This window comes from Anarrhichthys ocellatus, unplaced genomic scaffold (genome assembly GCF_004355925.1).
Source record: "Anarrhichthys ocellatus isolate YVR2014 unplaced genomic scaffold, GSC_Weel_1.0 scaffold17, whole genome shotgun sequence".
Classification (NCBI taxonomy): Eukaryota; Metazoa; Chordata; class Actinopteri; order Perciformes; family Anarhichadidae; genus Anarrhichthys; species Anarrhichthys ocellatus.
The window spans coordinates 4,820,015-4,842,596 of record NW_022280047.1 but is presented as its reverse complement, the minus strand read 5'-3'; the positions used below and the strand labels follow the sequence as shown (position 1 = coordinate 4,842,596).

Here is a 22,582-nt window from a genome sequence, read left to right as displayed (position 1 = left end):
TTTATCAAACAAAAAATGCCAACCATGTGCTGGTTCCAGCTTTGTTCAGATGTGAGGGTTTACAGCTCTGCAAATTGAATGTCTTTGTGTTTTGGACTGTTGGTCAACCAAATCAAGCAATTTTACAGACTAAACGATTAATTCATTAATCAAAAGAAAATGATCAACAGATGAAATGGTGATTGAAATAATTGCCCTTCATCAAAACCTTGAGCATTTGTTTACATGTTATGTTGATTATTATCTCTCTAGCATAATCATATATTGACTTGCACTATGGCTGCTGAGAAGATTCAGCACCATGGACAGCTCATAACATCACACCGAGTCACAGGACATTGAAAAAATGTGTTTCTAAGCAGATGGTGAGAGACAGTCCCAAAACCTTCATTTTTATTCTGTATTCTATATATATATATATATATATATATTTTTTTTTTTTTTATATTTCATTTTTTTAAATATTTTTTTAATTACTTTTCCCCCTCAAAATAATTGCTTGTAGTGAAAGCGGTAGGGCTGCTAATGCTAAATGGGATGTGTATGTTGTCAAATTCTTAATTAAAGTTTCAATGGATTAGAGCGACTGAAATTCTGTTCAGAAGACGTGTCGTCTTGTCGATTGATCCATTGTGACACAGTGGAACTCGTTGGGATTCACAGTAGCGATGCGGTATAGTGCTAAAGTCAGCATTGAGCAAAGGCCTTACGGGTGTGTGAAAGACGACTGCATGAGCGTGATGAGAATAACTTAATCAGACTTTGTCATATTGATGAGTTCACACGTTAAAGAAAATAAGAATGTCATACTAAGGGCAGCACTTTTTCAAACTACATTGAACACGCACTCCTCATTCTGAATATCTTCATCTAAAGGATGTTTCTCTCTTTCTCACTCTCTATCGTCATCTATCTTTCATGCAGGACTTTCATTCAGAGTGCAAAGAAAGGAACGACTTGAATTTTGTAATCGGGGCATTTTTAATTTTTCCTCAGAATATCGCAAAGTTAGATGATCTTCCCTGATCATCAAACATTAATGTGCCATTTAAAAGATTTAGAAGACCCCCTCCTCTGTGGGACTCTCAGTCTGGAACCCAAATATAAACAAAAGTGTCCGTACCAGTTGAGATGTCAGCGCACTGGATGGAGACACAAATAGCACTGAACATTACTGACAAAGAATTTGATTCAGGCAACTTGAAAAAGCAACAGCAGTGTCCTCCAATGAAGTGAACTCAGAGGAAATGGAAAAGTCAACAATTTGAAAGACAAAGCGTCAAAAACAGAGAATCTCTGTTTTCAGCACTTGAGTTTTTCACTTCTGAAAAGCTTGAGGTTTCATTCAAATATAAGAGCTGTATTATGGGATGAATTAGGTGTTGTTTTATGCTACTTTTTGGTTAATTTGTGGAAACTGTGTCTGCAAGTGTTCCTGTGTTTACACTCACATTTTCACTATGTTCACTGCAGTTCAGAATATAGGGTTCAAACACAGTGGACAAAACTTAAAACACAATTTGCAGCTACATTGTAGTGTCCTCAGGCTGTCCCAAGAGAATCTGATTGGATTGGGTAAGCCTTCAGAGATTTGGTGCAAAGTATACTTAAGCACACAGATTTACAGTCAAGCAACAACCTTTACCAAAGAACTAGCGTCTAGATGCCAGGTGGGTCTTCATCAGACTCAAAACAGTGCATAGATTCCCTGAAATAACCTCTGCTAATTAGGAACTAATTCAGCACAGGCTGGAAAAATAGAGAGAGAGGGAAAAAAAAGCTACATGTAGGATTAGTATTCTTGGGATCATAAGATACTCTGAGAACACAGGACAGGCCTGCAAATCTGTGTGAAGCGGTTGAAGCATGTTCTACCTATTCCTACAGTCTGATTAGGCGTGCTTCAGTATTCTCTATATTGTGTGGTCCGTGTTCTGCCTGACTGACAGCTGGTGAGTCACTTGTGTGCAACGCCAGGCCTTTTGCCCAAACTAAAACACTCGAGAGGCATTGGGAAATGGCAGATCTAAGTCTTCATCTATGGTTGCATTTTAAAACTAGGGTTCATTTTCTGTTCAAACATCTCCAGCCGTGTCTCTCATGACTGTAAACCAACTTGTTCACTCCTTTTCATGCCTCTGTGCCGTGTCTTCGGTTTGTCCGTCGGTTCAGTCCAATATCCATGAATCTAGACTTGTTGTACATCAGCCTTCATCTGCCAATCGACATTGTGCAGTCAGCTGCAACCAGCGTCGTCTGTATACTGATCTCATGTTATCTAAAAAAAGCAACACAGCCATCTTTTGAGTCATTCGGCTCTCCTTCCTCTCTGTCCCTCGACCCTCCTCACTTTCTATTTCCCACAATGCACACACGCACTGAAATCTGATGCCATGGAAACCCGGGGCCAAAATCGTGTAGCCTTACGCCCCATTCTCTTCCCTTTGCCTCCCTCTTCAATGTTTCTGTCCATCCTCCGCATCTTTGTGTGTCTTCTCACTGATGTGAATGCACAGAACAGTCTCGTTAGCTGCCATAGAGACCAAAGACGTCTCATTTTCTAAGGTCGTTCCCTCCCTCTGCTGCCATCTTCCCTTCAGTTGCCGATTGATCTCACTGCCTAACAAACAACTGTATACACAGTCAAACACACACACACACACGACTAATACTAAGCACACGATGGCTTCCTTGATGCATTGACCTTCCTCTGCTCATCTCTCTCTCCTGGATGTATCCGTCCTCCTCCCTGCAGTAGTCATGGCTGAATTGTAAAGATGATAAACTCTGTTCTTTTACATTGCCCTCCATTTTTTCCTCATCCGTCTTCTGCGCTTCATCATTTTCTCTTTGTCTCTTTATTCATACAGTGATAGATTACAATTCAATTAACCTCCCTACTAAATGTGAGAGGGGCGTATCCATGGCAACACTGACATTTTACAAGAGGCAATATGATGCTTTATTTTGTTTGTGCCTGTGTGTGTTTGTGTGACGGGGTCCAGCAGCTGACAGCTGGGGACAAACAAGATCCAACCAGACTTTTGGAGCTTTGAACAGTGTGTGTGTGTGTGTGTGTGTGTGTGTGTGTGCTCAGTTGGTGGTAGGCCTGTTGATTTGCTAGAAGATAGAAAGTGACATTTGAATAGAAATCCGAAGTGCATCTCTATTGAAAGGTTTTCTTCCTGCCCCTACTGAGCATTGACCAGTGTGCGCTCTCTCTCTCTCTCTCTCTCTCTCTCTCGCTCCCTTGCTCTCGCTCTCTCTCTCCCTCTCTCTGTCTTTGTATTAGTCTGTATGGCTGCTTGACAGCCAACTTCCTCTCTCTCAACACACAGAGACAGTTATTCACTGCAGATGGAAAAAGATCACCATGAAATTATTTTTGTTGTGGCTTTTCTTCTAAACCAGTACTGTCCTTCACTGAAAACCACATTTCTTTTTTCTTTTGCCCTCAAGACTCAATACAAGAAAAGCCTTTAATTCACATTCAGAACTGGTTGGACCAGGTGAGAGAGCACACAGACCTCCTGGAGTAACCACATTCTTTCCCTCCTCCCCTCAATCTGCAGCACGGACAATGAAGAAGACTTTGGTGCCTGCACTGTGCCATGGATATCAATAGACCCACATCAGAAGACTGATATCAATTTTACATGCCCAAGTAAAACCGCACCTGTCCCTGCATTGCTGTTTGGTTTCACTGTTTCCCCTCCTTGCTGCGTTGGAAACAATCCACTTAAATACAATAAGCAAGTATTGCTTTTACTTCACTAGTTGTACATGTTTGCATTATGCAAATCATATTGACACATGTCTTCATATTACTGCAACGCTGAGCAATACAACAAAGATTTGCCCAGCCTCATGTTGATCTGCACTGCGGTCTGCCTCACCCTGCTGTTTGACTGTGATGGCATGATGACAGCTTTACATGTATAGTTACTGGATAAGCAAAACACAATGTCTTTAATCGTTTCCATTTGACTCCATACACAGCGTAGTTACAACTGAATTCCAATGGCTCAGTGGTGTATTGCACCCTGTGTATTACATGATCTCAAGTGATGTTTGATTTAGCTTGACTGGCTTGTTCATTTTTTTTGTTGCAACTATTGCCTCCATGCGATCAACTGCCAAGCCACAACATAGAGACGTGAGAACATACACACATACATCAACAACAACTTTATTCACTGGAGGATAAAAATTGAAAGTAACTCCCTCTTAAGTGCATTTGGCTTGGTGAAGAGCTATTTGACCAGTGGACAAAACACTCAATAAATTATTAAACAGCACGTATATACTGTTGACCGTGCGAGTGCACACACATACACACAGTGCGGTAGAAGGCTACCCCTCTCTAATGCTTGTGTTTTATTAGAGTCATAAACTACATAGACAGAGAGCAGCCAAAAAACTTGATTTGATGCGTTTGGGATGTAAAGTGCTCTCTTGTGGTCTCACTGCTTTTATTCAGCACAATTGAATCCAACGTTCTATTGGCAAAATATAAATTGTGTCTATATTATCTACACACGACAGTTACTTCCTGTTCCACAATTGAAGAGACATGCATTGTTTTGTCAACTGTAATACTAGCCCAACCTCAGTCTCTCTCCATTTCTCCTCTTCTCTCTTCACTCACAATTTTAAGCTCCATTGTTGTGAGTTTGGCTTTTCTTTTTTGTTTTTAAAGCCACTTCCCACCTAAATGCAGAGTAACAGAGAGGGTGAGGGTGGGTGATGGAGGAAGGAGGTGAAACAGCAGGTAGGGAGGAGGAACATGATGTCTGGTGGATTTTGTTAAATTTATTATGATGACGGTAACCCATTTATATTGAAATTCAAACGTAGTCATGTTTGAGTATATCTGCTGCACCATTACAAAAGTCTAGCATAGCAGAAACATTTCTTAGCAACTTCTTCCATTTGTAGGTGTTGCATAAATTAATATATACTGTATGCCACTGACTTCAATCTCACACATCTTTCTCTCTGTGTCTCTCCTACGAGTACAACACTGCGCCATCCCATCCATCTCTAGGGAAATGATTACAGGCTTCTCTTTGGCCCGATGGTCGACACCCAAATGACATGCCGTCAGTTAGGCTACTGAGTTACCATAGCGATAGCTCAAACCACCCGCTCTCCTTGACAAATGGGTAACGTGTGTAAATCACCTGTTGGGGAGGGGGAGAGGGAGAGAGAGAGAGCGAGAATGCTTCAGGGTCAGGTGAACATGGAGAGGACTGAGCCATGAGAAGCACTTTAATAAATGCTCAGAAGAGCCAATGCGGTGGCACCAGCCTTTGAAGCACATAAAGAGATAGATAGGCAGAGTGAGATAGAGATGCACAGAGATTAAGTGGGAGAGAGAGTGAGATACAGAGAGAAAAAGAGGAGAAGAAAATAAGATACGACTTGCCCTCTGTGGTTTGGGGAAGAGAATTGGTAGAGGGAAAGGTGAAGAGGGACTGTGGCTGGGGGGAAATGAGTAGTTTGACTGATAAATTGTCTCTTCCTGCTGCACTTGGTGCCCTTCTGGGTGAAGATAATGATGAAACGTCTGCAGCACATTCAACACTGTGTACTCACGAACCCCACAATTATTATAATTTAACTTTTATGCTATACAGCTATAATATTACAACACATTTATTTTTCATTTAGTGAAGTCACATTGCTGCATTTATTATGAGCATCCAAGTCTCAAAATCATGGCGTTGTGTTTTATATCCAGCTCCGGCCTTCTTGGCTCCAAAGACCCACAAACAGTTGTTACGATGTCACTCTTTTGTTTATTATTCTTGACTATTTTTACAGCAATCCTTCAGTTCAAGGTCCAAGCCTTCAGTATGCCTGAAGCCGATCCCAGGAGATCCCCTTAATGTGAAAAAATAGACCATGATATCTTTATACTGTATTTACCGTTGCTGACTATATTTCTTAGTCCTACCCTCCAGCGTCAATCTAGAGCCCAGACATCCTCTGGAAATTGTTACATTTCCGCTGAGAGGTACAAATAACCTTTCAGACTAGTAATATTGTTATAACCGGATTATTTATACAGTGTTGATCCACACATTTGATTTTTTTGCATAAGAGCAAATCTTTTTTAATGCATGCATGTCTTTTCCAGGCTTAGGATTTCTCAGGTCATCAGTTAAAAAAGATGACACGTTCATTAATTATAACTATGTTTACCGTTTTCGCTTGACTTCACAAGGCCCGGCCAGTCAATATATCTCTGATTAAACTATGTGCTGAAGTGCTTGGTGCTGTCTCTTCATCCCCTGTCAACTATATTCTGTTAGGATTTCTCGTCTCACTGCTCCCTCTTTATTGTTCTCTTCTCAGGTCCGCTGCTGGCTATCCTTTCGCTTCACAGGTGGGAAAGAGCGCAAGCAAATCTGAGACAAAGAGATTGAGCAAGAGATAAATCTCTGCAGACGTTTCCCTTCTTTCCCTCCCACAGTCGGGCAGGCCCAGAGCCATGCAGGCATAAAGGACGTTGTTTATAGACAGGAGAAAGCACTTAGTTCCTCCTTCACACCTTTTAGCTGGAAGGTCTTCTGAGAGTCAGAAGAGAATAACAGAGGGTTCAGAGGATATAGGTGAAAGGAAGAGGAAGAGGAGGGTTCTTCTTTCCCCGAGACAAGAAAAGCGGAGAAAAAGCGAAAGAAGATGGGCAGATGGGGAGAATAGAGGAAGAGAAAATCAAAGGAAGGAGGCAGGAGGGGAGGATTGATGGGTGCAGAAGAGAGAGGAGGAGAGATGCCAGAAAAGACACAACAAGGAATGAGGAGGGGAAGACAACAAGTGGGGGGAGGTGAGGTCAGGGGGGGTTTAGCTTGACATGTATTGCCAGCTTGTTTTGAAATATGAACTCACGAGTGTTGCCTCATGAATAATGGGACAGGGTATGCTATCATCTCTGTGGCTGGAGCAGTGACAAAAGAGGGCTAAAGGGTCAGGAGAGAGGAGGAGAGGAGGGAAAGAAGACTGTAGGAAATGTTTACAGTTGACATGAAGTACAATCACATCCCGAAAGCTAAGCGTAGAGGAGAAGATGTGAGCAAGTGGGAGATGAAAAGTTAGTAGAAGTTAAAGTCATAGAAAGAGATGTGAGAGGGCAGTTTGTTTTGAAGGATTGGTTACAGGTAGAGATGCACTGAGTGAAATTCAGGCTGACTGCCGATTCCAATTTTCTTTCTTTCTAAAAAACTATAATTGACAACAAACACAATCATTGTTGTAATTTTCCTTTCATTGGAAATTTAAATTCAATTGTATGTTAATAATAAAAATATTTACAGTTACAGGAACTTCTCTCCCTCTAAGAGTTCTCAAAACAGAAGCACTCCAGGTTACTGGACAAATCAAATCCAGCTGAAAATGATTGGCAGTAAGCTCAATCCCACTTTATCGAACATGTTTTCTGTGCCACTGTTTTCAGCATGTAAAACCATCATATGCGTGTAAATTTGACCAGAAATAAAATCAGATTCAGGATGAATATGAGACCGATCAGCCGGTCACTGCTCATCAGCTGACAACCGGCAGGTTTTGGGCGGCAGCCGAACGATCAGCGCATCTCTAGTCACAGGTGCAAGGAGGGAGAAACAAAGAAGATGGTAAAGAAGGGTGAACAAAAGGTTGGACAGTGATCCCTACTTGTTTTCTTGGTAAGAGGCTCGGGAAGTTGAATTAGGAGCGTCGAGGTTGAAAGAAGGCATAATAGCCAAGAGAAGAGGGCTGCTCGCTCTGTAAGAAGTACTCGAAGAAACGACTGGGTGGACAAAGGGACAGACAACTGAAGGGGCACAGAGGAGTAGAGTGGAGGAGGAAAGATTGGGGGAGAGGATGAGAGCAACTCTGGAGAAGTGAAGAAAGGAGAAGAGGACGCACAGAGTGTCTGCCGTGAATTATCATGGGACCACAGTGGTTAGAGCATTCTGATGTGTTGAGTCTGTTGAACACTAATGGTTTCCAGTTTCTCAGTGTGTATGCGCACTGAGAAATGTTCTTGGCATCCATCAAGCTACGATTTTATCACAATTTTCCTTCGGGAGCATTGTGGCCAGTGTAAACCTTCTTAAAAGGCCACCTGCGACCATTTTGTGTGAAATTCATCATATTTTATCAATGTCCTGCAGAGACCACAAGCAGTTAATAGGGGCGGGATTCTTTGCACCCACAGAATGCTTGAGTGTAGTCTGTCCTTAAGGGATGCTAGTCACCTTTATCAGCTGTCCTAATGCAGTTTTCATTTGAGCACCTCCAGATCTTACATCTAGCGGACATCCTAGACTGTTTATGCTCACAAATTCGCCAAGGCAGACAGAGAAAGAGCGTCACAGTGTGAAACAAGGGAAGCCATGATAAAACCTTGGCATCGAATAATCGCTAGCTAACAAAAAAGTCCACCCAAACGTTTTCCAAGTCTGCCACTTTGATTTTGTTGTTTGATTTGCAAAGAGGTGCAATCCACTGATAACTTTCAATTTACAAAAGTGAACTGCCACTTCAAGACCAAACATGATGAGTGAGCAAGTGAGCCAGAGTTCTTTCAAGGCTAGAGGAGAGTGCGTTTTTTTTTTTTTAAATGGAGGCCTTTTACCCACTTATTTTGATTATTGCAAAGCAAAACATTAGTTTGCCGGCACTCAAGGAAATTTGTATAATGATGTTGGGAGAGACAATTTAGGGGCCTCCAGCAGTGTTTATGACCCACTGTATGAACCTAGAACGCCAGAGGAGCTCTGTGATGCCATCACGAAATATATCTGATCTCGATGCGGACAAAACATTTCTGTTGCATGAACAGTGCAAACACTAGTCTGCTGTCTCGCTGCAGAATCCTGTCCCAGCATTAAGACAAATGGGAGGGAGTCTTTAAAATGTGTCCGAACGCATAAGAGCATTAAAAACTGTTTTGTTTCAAATATATGAATGTCTGCTTTTGAGGAGAAGCAGGGTCTGTGCTGAACAGAGGAACATGGAGATGTTTCCTACTCTGGCAGCAGGCAGTGTTGTAACTGGCTAGCATGCAACCGAATGGGATGTGAGAAGTTATTTCACTAAAGGAGGTAAAGACCAGAGGGTTCAACATCTAATCTACTCGGATTAATTGATTTGTTCCTTTTGGTGCTCCCAGGAGATCTGCTGATAGTAAGAAAAGATAAAATAATACCAGCTTTATATTGTATGCCACCATCAATTTTCGCAAGCATGAAGTATGGAAATCTGCGAGCATGAAGCGTGGTAAAACTAGTTAGTTAGTAATTAGTGACTTCAGTTAGTATTTACATCAAACATGATAATTCATTAGGCATATTAATAGACTGTTGTTGGGCTGGACTGCAAATGAACTTAGATGCATACACTCGTTATACGTCATTGTATTATTGACATCGGCATTAGGTGAAGATGAAAATGTGCCGATATTGTGATAGTAGCATTGCTTAGAAGAGGGAGGGTACAGTTGTCTGGCCTTTGTCTGAAGAAAAGACCCTGACCCTACATGAGTGACTGAAATGATCGGTCATAAAAGTCACCGGCCCGCTCTCACACTCTGCATAGTTTAATTGAATTACTCCCTGTATACGGCTTTGTGCACTGAGTAAGTCAAAGGAAGATCGACACAGTGAGGGAGAGCTTGTGATTGTATCCCTGAGGCAGCAATATGCACAGCATCTGTATACAGACAGTGTATTAAAGTGTTGAAAGTTTCATTAGGATTTGAGCGCAGTGTTTTTGCAATGGGGGGAGTTACCACGTGTAGCGGCAGTGCAAGTGTGTGCTTGTGAGAGATTAAGGTGTGTGTGTGCAACTATTTTTATTTTGTCTCTTTTTTTTCTCATCCCTTTTCGTTATATTTGGTGCAATGAAAAGCCTCAAGGTTTTCTTCCCCATACGCTCATTGTGATATCATTTTTAACATTTTGACACGATTTGGAGTCCGAACTCCCAGTCTAGGGAACCACTGCAAGACATCTCTTTAATTCCTCCTGAATAGAAAAAATAATCAGCATTTTAATGAATAGCCAAACTCCTGATGGCTTTTCAGTATGCTAATTTTTGCCTGGCAAACACCACAGTTCCTTAGAGAGATAACTTCATCCCCAGGGTGGGTTTCCTCCTGCAGAACATTCACCTTAAAACTAAGTGTGCAACATTTCTCTGACCGTCATCACTTCAACATACAAAATCAACAAGTGCTTTTTGATCATTTTACGAAAGAAGGGAACGAAATCAACGAAATTGTTGATTTTCAAATAATTACATTTAAAGGACCAGGTATGACCAACTGCAATACAATATCTGCATTTTTCACGTTACTGCTGACAGTTTTCTACAGGATGTCATTGATTTTAGCTGTCTGCGTTGTTCCTTTCTTGCTCTTGGGTGCTGTTATCTAAAGAGCCAGTCCTACGTGACGACCAGTGAATCGGCCCACCATTTAGGCGTCAATAGTCTGCCCAATAGATCTTCCCTGGACACTTAACAAATCCCTCTGAAGAGAAATGGTCGTGCAAGTGACACATAGAAGCCGCCTAGAAATGTATTGCTCTCATCATTGTAAGAGTTCATGCAAGTTGTCCTGTTTGCAATTATAAAAACATTGACATTATTCAGAGAGTTAAGGCCTCACCCTGCAACATAAGTCTGCCACACTCTGTAGAGAGGGTTGATTAATCGTCCAATAATGTTCTGCCATGGATAAACTACAATGACTCCGTGGTGAAGTGCTGGAGTCGAACACAAGTCAACGTTTGTCCAGACTGAGGCTCGCCACTGAAGGGTGTCACCTTTGACCTGTTTGATTCTCAACAATCTCTGCGTAGAAATGGATGGAGGGGGTTTGGTTCACGACAACCACAGCTTTTCCCACCTCATTTCTGGACTTGTCTACCACTTGCAATCAAAGTAAACCCAGAGCTGGGGTGTCTCCAGTTTCTACCCAGAGAGTGCCTTCCTGCATTTGTTGGCAACAAAGGGAATGGCGCCATGACTGATTGGATCAATTTCACCCTGACCCTGCTGGCATGATGGTGAGTCATGTACAGGGCCAGAGAGACGGTGCTCATGAGAACCATCACCAAATGCAACACCATGAGAGCAGAGCACAGGAAGATATCCCAGCAGTGTTTGCTCTTCAGTGGCTAGAATACCTGTCCAGGCGTGCAGGTGGGTGTTCTGTGCCGACAGCAGCACGCTCAGTGCCTAGACAGATGAAACATGTCCGCTGGTGATTACAGAGGAACAGGGGGGCAGCGGCAAGTGGAGTGTGACGAAGCCAATCCTGGCTTTCCTCGTTGTCATTCTGGTAACTAAAGACAAATGGATATGTAGTGGTCTGCATTTAGCCATTACTAAGGTTTTCGAATAGATATGAGTGCAAATATTCCATGCTCAGACAGGCAAAGATCACTTTCCCAATTAGAATGCAAAGCCTATGCACAACTTAGTGCTACGTCATTCTTCAGAAAATTGATCATCAATAATGGAAAGCTTTCATAACTTGCAGAAAGTGGGATAAAACATGCAAAAACCCCAGGATGGTCCTTTAAACACAGACATGAAGAGCCTTGGCTGAGTAATAAAGGCCAAACGAGAGACCGAAGAGAAAAAGAGCGAAGCCCACGATATATGTCAAGGTTGGGAGAAAGAAATGGATGCCCCTCTCTTGCCCTTGCTGTCTTTCTCTCAATTCCATGCCTCAGCTCTGAAAGATGGTGTGTCCAGCATAGTAATGAATTGGTCACACTCCCCCAAAGCGCCTGGAGAATGGGCCCCATTAAACTGCATTAAAACACAAAAAGGCCTCTGTATGTGTGTGTGTGTGTGTGTGTGTGTGTGTGTGTGTGTGTGTGTGTGTGTGTGTGTGTGAGAGAGCGTGTGTGTGTGTGCTTGTGCAAGCGCCTCTTGCCCTTTATTTCATTCTCACTCTTGATTTCTCACTCATTGTCCATTTGGCCCCATGGCTCTCTCTCTCTCTCTCCCATCTCTGTCCCCTCACCCCCCCCCTTTACCTCCTACCGCCAACCATCCTTCCTCCCTCTCTCTTCCTTCCACTTCTCCATTCTGTGTCACCAGCTTAGCCCAGCTCTTACATCCTCCCTCTGCCCCCCACCGCCCTTTTCTTTACATGTCAGATTAATATTCAGTGAATGTGTTTTTATTTGTGAATCATTTTGTTGTTGGCCGCATGCAAATCCTAGTGGCTTCTCTGTAATCTGATTGTCTGTTTTAATGTAGTATGTGTGCGCTTGTTGTTATGTTAATATATTTCTTTGAATTGCTCTTCTCTGGATATGTCTTTGCGGGTCCATGTGTTAGTCTTTAAATTGGGTATTTGTGAGTGCCTGTCTTTGGTGTGTGTCTGTGTTAGTTGTCTGCGTGTGTGTGTGTGTGTGTGTGTGTGTGTGTGTGTGTGTGTGTGTGTGTGTGTGTGTGCGCGTGTTTTACTCCACACCCTCTCCATGTATTCAAATGCTTGGGGATTAGGAAGCATGACTTACAATTTCCAGACACTGCCTCTGTGCTGAACAAAAAAAGACCTAATATGGCTCAGCCCAGCACACAGCACAACACAACAAGCCAGACTGTAAAGTGGAATTCACATCACCACAGGAAAGAAACAAACACAAATGTATGAATATAAAAAGCTGATTTCCTCAGATCGCTTCCATCCTCCTCCTGGACAAATCTTTGTTTCCATTTACCATTTTGCCAGTATCATGCATGATGAATACGAACGCTCACAGCAGAATCACATTTAATCCATTCAATCTTTTCATTATGGCTGCATGTCCCATTTAAAGGGCATTCAGTAAATGATGACATTTAATGACCTGGAGCAGCAACCACTCGCAATTTGAATTAACCAATAAGCCCAATTTTTTCATAAAATACTACCAACAGAAATGTGTGAAGAGGTGGAGGCTCTTTTGGCTTGAGACTTAAATTCAAATATAAATGGGTCATAAGTCTGCTTGAGGTCTGCCGTACAGTATCAAAGAGGCCTCTGCTCTATACTGCTTCTTTGGGAATCAATGAAACACACTTATACAGACAAAAACTTTCTTTTTTCCAGTAGGAGGGAAAAAATGTCTGCAGTGTTGCAATTCTTTGATCTCAAGAAGGCAATGTGCCAACTTGCAGTGCAAGTCTCAACTTATCATTGAGACCGACTCAAAGGGCATTTCAGTAGGGTAGCCTGCATCTCTCAAAAACAATCATTCTCAATATTTAGTGTAGTGCAGATTAAATACTGTAGACAATATTTTTTTATGCAGGAAACAGGAGAGAATTTAGAATGGGCAAATTACAGTCTGCACAAATGAGTGGATCAATGTGAAACATCCCGTGATTATTGATGGATGGCACTGTTCTGGTATGATTATGGGTCCATGATGTCTCCTCACTGATGTTCAGGTTTAACCGGCAGCTACAGGTTCTTTGATGTCTGTCAGAAGCTTCAGGACAGCTCAAAACGGGGTTTGCTTTAGTCTGGGTTGCAAACATTCTCACACTAAAACTATTGATATTAAATCTCTCTGAAATTCATCAAAAACAATGTTTGATCCACGTGTGAATGCCTTGCCACCTTATATACGACAGCTGAGTCAATACGTCCTTATTGGAGGCAGCGTTTGCGTGTGTGTACTATTCTGAAGCGAATCTCCAGTCTCACCATTCAGCACATCTTCAGTTGGCAATTTCACTTTTATCTTTTTCCATCCACTCGCTCTTTTTCATTTGATTTACAGTATTTAGCTATCAGGTATCGCTTATTGTGATAAATCAATAAAAGCCGATGACTGAATATCCAGATTGAATTTTACAAGGGCATTTGTCTTTTTATTTTGTTGCTCTCTGATTTTATTGTTAACCTGATTATATAGATGACGAGCTAGACCAAATGAAAGAGAACAGAGGGAGAATGGAGGCACATGCAGAACATGTCCTCCTCGACGGCCTGGCTCCAGAGACCTGTGTAATACAGAGTGGAAAGCTATGTTCACAGTCTAACCAGTGCACTAGAGGATTTATGTCAAAGTTGTACCATGACGGGTTTAGGCTCATGTTGCGTACCCTAATGGACGTAGCTGTTAAGCCCCGTGTCTTTTTCAAAATCTCTTCTCTCCAAAGTCTCTGCTTTGGAGTTGATGAATGATCATAACCAACAAAAAATATGACCCGGGTGTATAATACAAATACATTATTAAAGTACATTAGCATTTTATTTTATGCATTTCGCTATGTTCATATGGTGAGAGTTTGATCAGGAATTATGAACAATATTTAGAAAATGCAGGGAAACAATACTTTAATTTATTTTAATACTTTAGCTTTGGTTTGTAGCTTCGCAATTACTGTATTGACACATTTGTCAAGTTGAAACAGCGGTTTGTAATTTGATGAGCACAATTAATAACTAAAATAATATGGGTCACCTGACTTAATATGCTACCTGTGTTGTTAGGACTACTTTGTGGTTCTTTTGGTTCACTTGATTGGGATGCTTTGGAGCTTGTATCCTGGACAGACAAGGTGTGTTATGTCACTCACCATAACAAATGCCACAGCTCATTGTGTTCCAGTAAAACCCAGCGTATTGCCAAATGTCAGATCAACTTTATGGACAATGAGCTGAAGCTATATCCAACACAAAACATATTGGATCAGGTTTAAACAGAAGGCTAATGATTTCCTGTAAATGTGACAAGATGTGATAAATCAATACCTCCCAAGTGTTTGTTTTGGCCACAGTGTAATATTTGATAATCAGGAGACTGAACATTGTCTAGAGTCAACACTTATTTTTAAACAGAATCTCTCGCGTCTCTCTTTCTGTCACCATCTGTCTCCACACGAGGTATGACAAAGTCTATCCAATCATAAGTTGCGTTCCTCTATCTTACTCTGTATTCTCCCTCCCTTTTTGTCTTAAAACTGAGAATGGTGCGAAGACGGTAGCCCATTTGTAGTTAACTGTGTGTGGTATTTGCAATTGATGTGTAATGGCCAGTGAAGGCCAGTTTTGGTAGCCTTTAGCTTTCCAATACAGGCAATCATCCTCTCTGTTACTCTCATTTTTTTTTTTGTCTTGGGAGCCAGAAGAAATCAGAGTGAATTCTGATGAGGACACCCCAATCAATCCACCTGTCATACACACACACACACACACACACACGCCTCACTCTCTTAAGTGGAGCTATCACAGTTGAACAATGTAACAGTATGGGTGGCGCTTCATTTCTCTCGAGTATTCCCATGAATCAACGGGGGCGTAGACACAGGTGACTCTCATTCTTACCTTGCCTCCGTGCATATACATCACACTTCTTAGTTTTTGGCCCCCTTTAACTCACCTACTATTTTCCCCTTTCCTCCTCCTCCCTGCCTTTTTAATCCTTTCTCCCCCTTCTTCCTCTTCCTCATCATCATCCAATGTGCCCTCAGTTTCTCCCCTGTTCCTTTTTGAAGACATGATTCATTTTTACTGTACTTGTTTTCTTTCATCATCCCTTGTCCCACCGCTTCCGCTCACTCTCTCTCTCCTGCCTGTTCCTCTCCGAGAAGAGGAACTGGTTTTGAGAATTGTTAGAAGCCTTGATGGTGGCCCTGGAGAGCCCCTGAGTACTATATGTCTAGTTTAATTATTTATCTAATTTTAAAATCTATATACATCCTTCTGTTTCCTCTTTCGATCGCTCAGTCATTACTGTCCGCTGTCAGCCTGGTTTAAATGGTTCCACAGAGCCCATCAATGTTAACATGGCAAGATTGTCTCTGTGTGTGCGCATGTGTGTAAAAAAGAAAAATGCATGGCCACTCCGTTCCCATAATAGTTTATTGGAATGAGTTACATGAGGGAGCAAACACTGGAGAGCTGCTGTTAGAAGATCCAACACTGAAACACACTTACACAGGAGTGAAGAAAGCCTAGAGGTGTTGAAACATACAGCGTGTGCTAAAGGGTACCCTATGGCCGCTAATATTGAACCATACAGTGTGTTATGCTTTTGCCCAGACAAAATCTTGCATGTTCTTGGTAAAAAAAATATAAAGAAAGCAAGAAACCACAGACCGCATTGACAGTACACTTACAAGGCTGATAAAGGGTGGGTTTCCTTGGTAACAGCAGGTGTATTATGTAGTCATAGACACATGTTAGCCCTATTCAAAGTGATCTTGTGTCCAGTCCATTATGTTCATATCTAGTTTTAATAGTAAATTGCCTAATATGCCTTAAATTATAGCACTGCCATTATAGAAGAGTTATTGGACCCCCTGCAGCATTTTTCATCAACAGACCGTTGATCAACTGTATGACTGCTATACACCAAGTTTTAGAAACAAAATGAAAAATATCTTTCTCAACAATTCTTCATATGAAGAGAGAATAAACAATCTGGCAGAGTTGGGCTCAGAGAACATCCTACTGCTCAAAGTCAGTGAAACCAAGGAGCTGATTGTAGATCTTAGAAATAAGGAGGCAAAGACACACACCCATGTCAACATCAATGTAGATGAGGTGGAGCAAGTGAAACATTTCAAGTTCCCCATCATAAACAACCTGACATGGTCATCACACATCTCCATGCTGGTGAAGAAAAGCATCCTCCTTTCAGTCTCCTGAGCAATAGAGGAGCAATAGAAAGCCTCCTGACAGGAAACACTACAAACTGGCATCATATGTAACAGGAGGGCTCTACAAATAGGGCTATCTGAGTTCTACTCATTAGCCCAGTTTCCACCACTAAACATTAACCTGCTGTCTGCTACATTTCTGAACAGAGCTTAGCACAAACTCATTTGTGGCCTAAATAGGGGAAATGACTCACTGCTTCCATTACTCTATTGAAAAAAAAAGTGAACCAAGAGAATGTCAGGTAGAGACCCAAACAAAGATGAAGAGATGAGGAGGCAGCTGGGAGAGCTTGTTTTCTGTTGTTTGTATCCGCAATTTCATTCTTTCATTCACTACCCAAAGCTCATGACCAAAAAACTGGTAAATGGAGAGATTTGCCTTCAGGCTCAGCTCCCTCCTCACCACAATGGTCCCGTACAATACCTGCCTCACTGCTGACGCCACACCGAACTGAATGTCCATCTCCCACTCCATTTTACCCTCCCTCATGAACAAGACCCCGAGGTATTTGAACTCCCTTCCCTGGGGCACTGGAACACTTCCGATCTGTCTGTGAAAATCAAAAACAGAATTGGTGACAACGCTGGCTACAGGCCAACACCCACTGGCCTCCTTCCTGGTGTCCACCAGCAGGTTCTTAGATTGTCTCCAGTACAGGCAGCGACAATTTCCGAGCGGCCACTTCCACAATGTAAGTTTTGAAACTGGCCCACTCAGATTCCATGTCTCCAGCCTCCACCAGGATGCGCAAAACATTCTTACAGAGGTGGGAGTTGACATTCCCAGTTCACCCTGACTACATGTTTGGGTTTACTAGGTATGTTCGGCAGTCTTCCAAGCCACCCGATCCAACTCACCACCAGGTGACTGGTCTGTTCCTCTCTTCACCCTAGTGTCCAAGAGTTGATCATTGATCTTTTGGTTGGGTATTCTGATACCAAGTACACTAATGAACTGTCCAATGCTCAAACACGGTGTTTGTTATGGCCAATCCATCATTGCACATCTGAGCTTGAAGTCCCCCAGCATAACTATAGAGTCCCCTGTTGGTGCCTCCTTCCAGGATGCCACCCAGAGACACCAAGAAGGCCAGATCCTCCAAGCTGCTGTTTGGTGCAGAAGCACAAACAACATGCAGGGACTTCCTCTCAGAAACGCATGTCTCAGACATATTCTAAGTCCTTCTTTGAGTGAGTTATGATGCCATGGCTCAGTAGGAAAAAAAAAACAGTGGTATTGTTTCCAGGGTTAGGAGTTCCATTCCCACTGGGGCATTTGCTAAAGACGTTTATAGTTTTTACACACCCTGATGCTTATAGATATTTGACATAATGGCAAAGTGTGTCTTTGCTTTGTGATCAAAATGGAAATCTTGATATTAAAGTCCCTGTGGCTGTATGGATCTCAGCACAATAACCTGAATAGTTCAGTTTTGTTTGTAAATGGACCTTTAAAAATGTCCTCCTGATTAGACTCCTGTTTAAACAGCCATAGAGACAGATGTACAGTGGGATAGATACATGGCCAGTGATAAAGGTGCATCACTTGGCAGGCCACAACACACATTTGCAATCAGACAAACACATTGATGCGTACCAGGATACACACATATATACTGACACTTGTTTGTCTCTGAACTTCCCAGAGATAGAAAATACCAACACACACAACACAAAATCACATATAATGACACAAGCACATGGTGACACCCGATACACACCGATTTACACTCGCCAGGTTTCCCCCGAGTGGGTCTGATGGATGTGTGACAGCTGGTCACGCTTTGTGCCTCCCCTAATAAATCCTCCATTCCTCATTCAACTCATAAACTAATTCACAAATCAATATCAATGAAACTACCTTTCAGTTACACGATGCCTCCTTTTCTGTTTGTGTCTTTGTGTGTGTTAGTCGCCCTGTTCACTTTCCTCCTGACTCCCTCTTGATGCGTATTCCCCACCACAATAAATCAATATTAGTAAGACCACCTTTGACTTTCACACTGTGGTTTTTGTATGTCCTGCCTTCCTGGACATGTTCCTAGCTTTAAGTTTCTTCTTTACTTCTTTTTACTTCCTAAAGACATTGTCCATATTTGTTTCTTTTGTGCTTAAATTGTACGATGATAGGAGGCGTGTTTGTCTCCATCATGGACATCAGTCATGGTCAAGCTGGCCATCTCAAGCCTCATTCCATACGATAATTACTGGGCAGTTCATACTGTTTAATCTAGTGACGGTTATACACACACACACACACACGGAAATATCTCTGAGTCTTTCTTTGTCTTTCCCTGACATTCTCCTACAAAACACATGGCAGTGCATGCTTGTCAGGAAATGTTAAGTGACAGATAGTGTTGGGGGCAGACGAATGTCAGAGACACCCATGGTGATCAGAGGTCCATATGTGTCTCATTAGCAGGATCTCAGCTTTGTGTGTGGCGGTGTGTGTGTGTGTGTGTGTGTGTGAAAGGCTAACGAAGGAAGCCTCTATGTCAGGGGTCTCAAACTCAAGGCCCGCCACGCCACGTCATTTTATGTGGCCCGCGAATCCGCCAGCAAAAAACAAAAGAAGTTTAAAAAATAAATTTTAATTTAAAAAATTTAAAGTTAGACTTGATAATAAAAATATCCCCGTATTCGAAATTATGAGATAGAAAGTCAAAATGATGAGATAGAAAGTCGAAGTTATGAGATAGAAAGTCATAATGATGATACTTAAACACACAGTCACAGAAGCAGCTCTTTGGCTGGTTACTGTACACTTGAAATGGAAATGTATTGTGAGTACATTGAAGACTACTTTGAACGTGGCTTTAAAACACATTAAATACTTCACGTGGGATTATGCAAACGCACCCTTGAAAGGATTTTAAGCTTTGAACAAAGTTATCATAATAACTTGTTTGATATTTGTTTTTTCTATTTTCTTTAATAGTTTGATCTTTGATAGAGTAATGTGGGTTTCTTAACCCTAAATTAAAAGGATTTAAGTTATAACAGAAATGTGCTTAAATATATTTTTACATTTATATAACTTAATGTACAATATTTTTACACTTCAATAAACAATAATCAAAAGCAGAGACAGTTATTTACCAATATGTTAGGAGTAGTTACATTTACACCGTCTTACATTTACAACCGGCCCTTTGAGGGCGACCGTGATGCTGATGTGGCCCAGAGTGAAGATGAGTTTGAGACCCCTGGTGTAGAGTCATGGCACTAAGAAAAGTAAGTAAAGTAAAGTAAGTGTAGTGACTTTAACATATAGCCATTTTATATCTTAAAGCCACTGGGGGGCGAACGGGAGAACTTGTTCGGACGCGTGTTCCACAAACATTTCACTGTCCAATGCGCTGTCTGGCTTTCGATCCGTTGATCCGTTGATCCATTTATTCATATGCATATTGCCACCTTAACAGAGTACCACAGGATACTATAAGACCTTGAAACTACAAGCTCATATGCCGGCTGACACGCTACATTGACACGATACCTTGACACGTTGACACGAACAATAACACGGTCAAAAACTGTTAGCTTCCCGTCCACACACACCTGATTCTCATTACCAGGCCCTTACCTATATGCACTTATAGGTTAATATGCCACCCACTGTTCAATGTCAGAACTGCATGTGTAAACCCACCCCAAAGACAAAATAAAACAACAAAACGACATTATGGCTCCAACACACCGGCCCCTAATTGTTAATAGCAGGAGGGCATAAACAATTCAATATATATTTATATAATGGAGCCAATAAATCCATAATACACTGAATAAACAAAACAAACAAAAACCCAAAATTCCCCTAATTAAGGGTAAGAGGTCACTAATAACTTATATTTCAGCTTCTTGTAGAAGCCAAAGTTTGGTCACTGGCCTGTCCAGCGTGCTAGTTTTGGTTTGCACTCGTGCAGATCTCACCAGTCCTTTCCAGTCAGGACAGATCTTGTCCAACTGTGGCTTCAGTAAGCACCATAAAGGAAGAGTTCTCAAGACCTATCCTGACTGGAAGCTGAACTGATTGAAAACATGGATAAGAAAGCAACATGGGACCGCTTCTACACTGAGAGCAGCAGCAGCACAAACACCTTCAAACACTTTGAGTGTTTCTTTGGCTTCGATGCTGTCTGGGACTTCATTATGCCCCTATTGCAGACCAAGCCCCACCCAGACGGTTTGCTCCAAGTCCTGGATATGGGCTGTGGCACTTCTGCTTTAGGGCCCTGTGTTTACAGACACTCTCCTCTCCCGGTCCGGGTCACTTGTGCAGACATTTCCCCCATAGCTGTGCAACTAATGCAGGAACACGTCCAAACCAAAGCCATTCAACCTCACAATCTTTCCTCTCGGCTTGAGTTCGTAGAGCTGGACTGCACACAGCTCCACAAGCACTACGGTTGTAGCAGTGTGGACCTTATAGTTGATAAGGGCACCACAGACGCCTTGTTGAGGTCTAATGAAGAGAAATGGAAGGCCAATCAGGTGCTGAAGCAGTGTTTGAAGGTGTTGCGGAGCTCAGGGTCTCTGCTCCAGTTCTCTGATGAAGACCCTGATGCCAGGCTGCTGTGGCTGGAGACAGAGGCACAGGAGCCGGGGGTGATGGCAGCAGATGTTGGGGTGCAGGAGGTTGGGGAGCTAAGGGGAATGACTTACTACTGCTACCAAGTGACTCCTCGCTCTATTGTGTAGCAACTTTCTTCATCTGGATGGTGATAATATTAATTGAGTAAACTACTGAACTGATTGTAAAAAGTAATTGATCAGGTACACAGACAGAGTGTGACTTATCCACCAAACTGGACCTCCACAGTCCGACAGCAGAGACAACAAGAGACTTACTACTTATAAAATAACCTGAAGGTAAAGAATGACCTCTTTATGAAATGATAAAAGTTGACAAACCACTTAAACTGTCTGAGAAGTTTGAGGGAGGTCAGAGACTTTCTAGTGGGTTGGTGGTTTTGCCCGTCCTGGCTCTCTGTCCTTCTCTCCAGCCCCTGCTCACTCCCCAGACCTGCCAGTCCTGGTCACATGACATCCCCTCCCACCTACACACCTGTTCCCACTTTCCTCATCAGACCTGTAGTTTCTAGAAATCACAGCTAAAAGATTTTACTCGACTATATTTTTGGAGTTTTACGATAATTGTTCTTTGTATATCAGAAACATTTCACCAACAAATACCACACTTCTTATGATTGCAAATTAGTTTGAAATAACATGACATACATCACAAAAAACATAATAAATAGGAGAACTGAAGCCACCGGGAGATAATTGACACACTTATACAGGGAGACACGGTTGTTAAATCAGGAGAAACTTAATTTACAGTGAACAAATACATTTATTAAATTGTGCAAAGTAAAGTTAAAATTTTGGAGAGTCGACACTGGTGGGGGTGTTGAAGACATTAGGTGCAGGCTCAAGATCAAGATGATGGCATGTTTGAGTGGGACTGCCCTCAGTGGAAGAAACCTTGAGCACCGGATGTGATGATGAATGGGGAGGAGGGTCACATCGGTTTGTACTGAAATGACAGCTGACTGCACAGAAGAGAACAGGTCTTTAAAGTTTGACGGGAAATATAGGCCGTGGCGAAATCGCCCACTGTCAGCTGATAGAGTAGGAGCCAGAGAGTCAGAGAGATGTGTGAGTGAATGAGAGCATAACAAGACTGTCCTAATATAGGACGTTAGAGTAAATCCTCAAACTTTACAACTGTATGATTATAAATACTATATTTCAAAATATCACTCCTCTAAGCAAAGCTCTCTAAGTTTTACTGTACTTAACTCAGTAAATAATCAATGCTAACAGTTTGATATTCAAGGAGGGATTTGGTAATCCTAAACTCATCATGGTGGCACCAAACATCCTGAGCCAAATTATGAAAAGTGGT

At 42.0% G+C, this 22,582-nt stretch overlaps 2 protein-coding genes across 4 annotated transcripts in view; both read left to right on the top strand.

The window, feature by feature from the left end:
- Positions 1-22,582, top strand: part of grid2 (glutamate receptor, ionotropic, delta 2) — a 438,522-nt gene that overhangs the window by 80,789 nt on the left and 335,151 nt on the right. The gene's annotated exons all lie outside the window — the stretch shown is intronic.
- On the top strand, positions 19,819-22,574 carry LOC116388424 (citrate synthase-lysine N-methyltransferase CSKMT, mitochondrial-like). Its single transcript, XM_031856269.1, has one exon. The coding sequence runs from the start codon at positions 20,710-20,712 to the stop codon at positions 21,367-21,369; it is 660 nt and encodes a 219-aa protein (XP_031712129.1). The 5' UTR covers positions 19,819-20,709; the 3' UTR covers positions 21,370-22,574.

Excerpts from the sequence above, each read along its gene's own strand:
- LOC116388424 (XM_031856269.1), top strand. The coding sequence starts at position 20,710 with ATGGATAAGAAAGCAACATGGGACCGCTTCTACACTGAGAGCAGCAGC.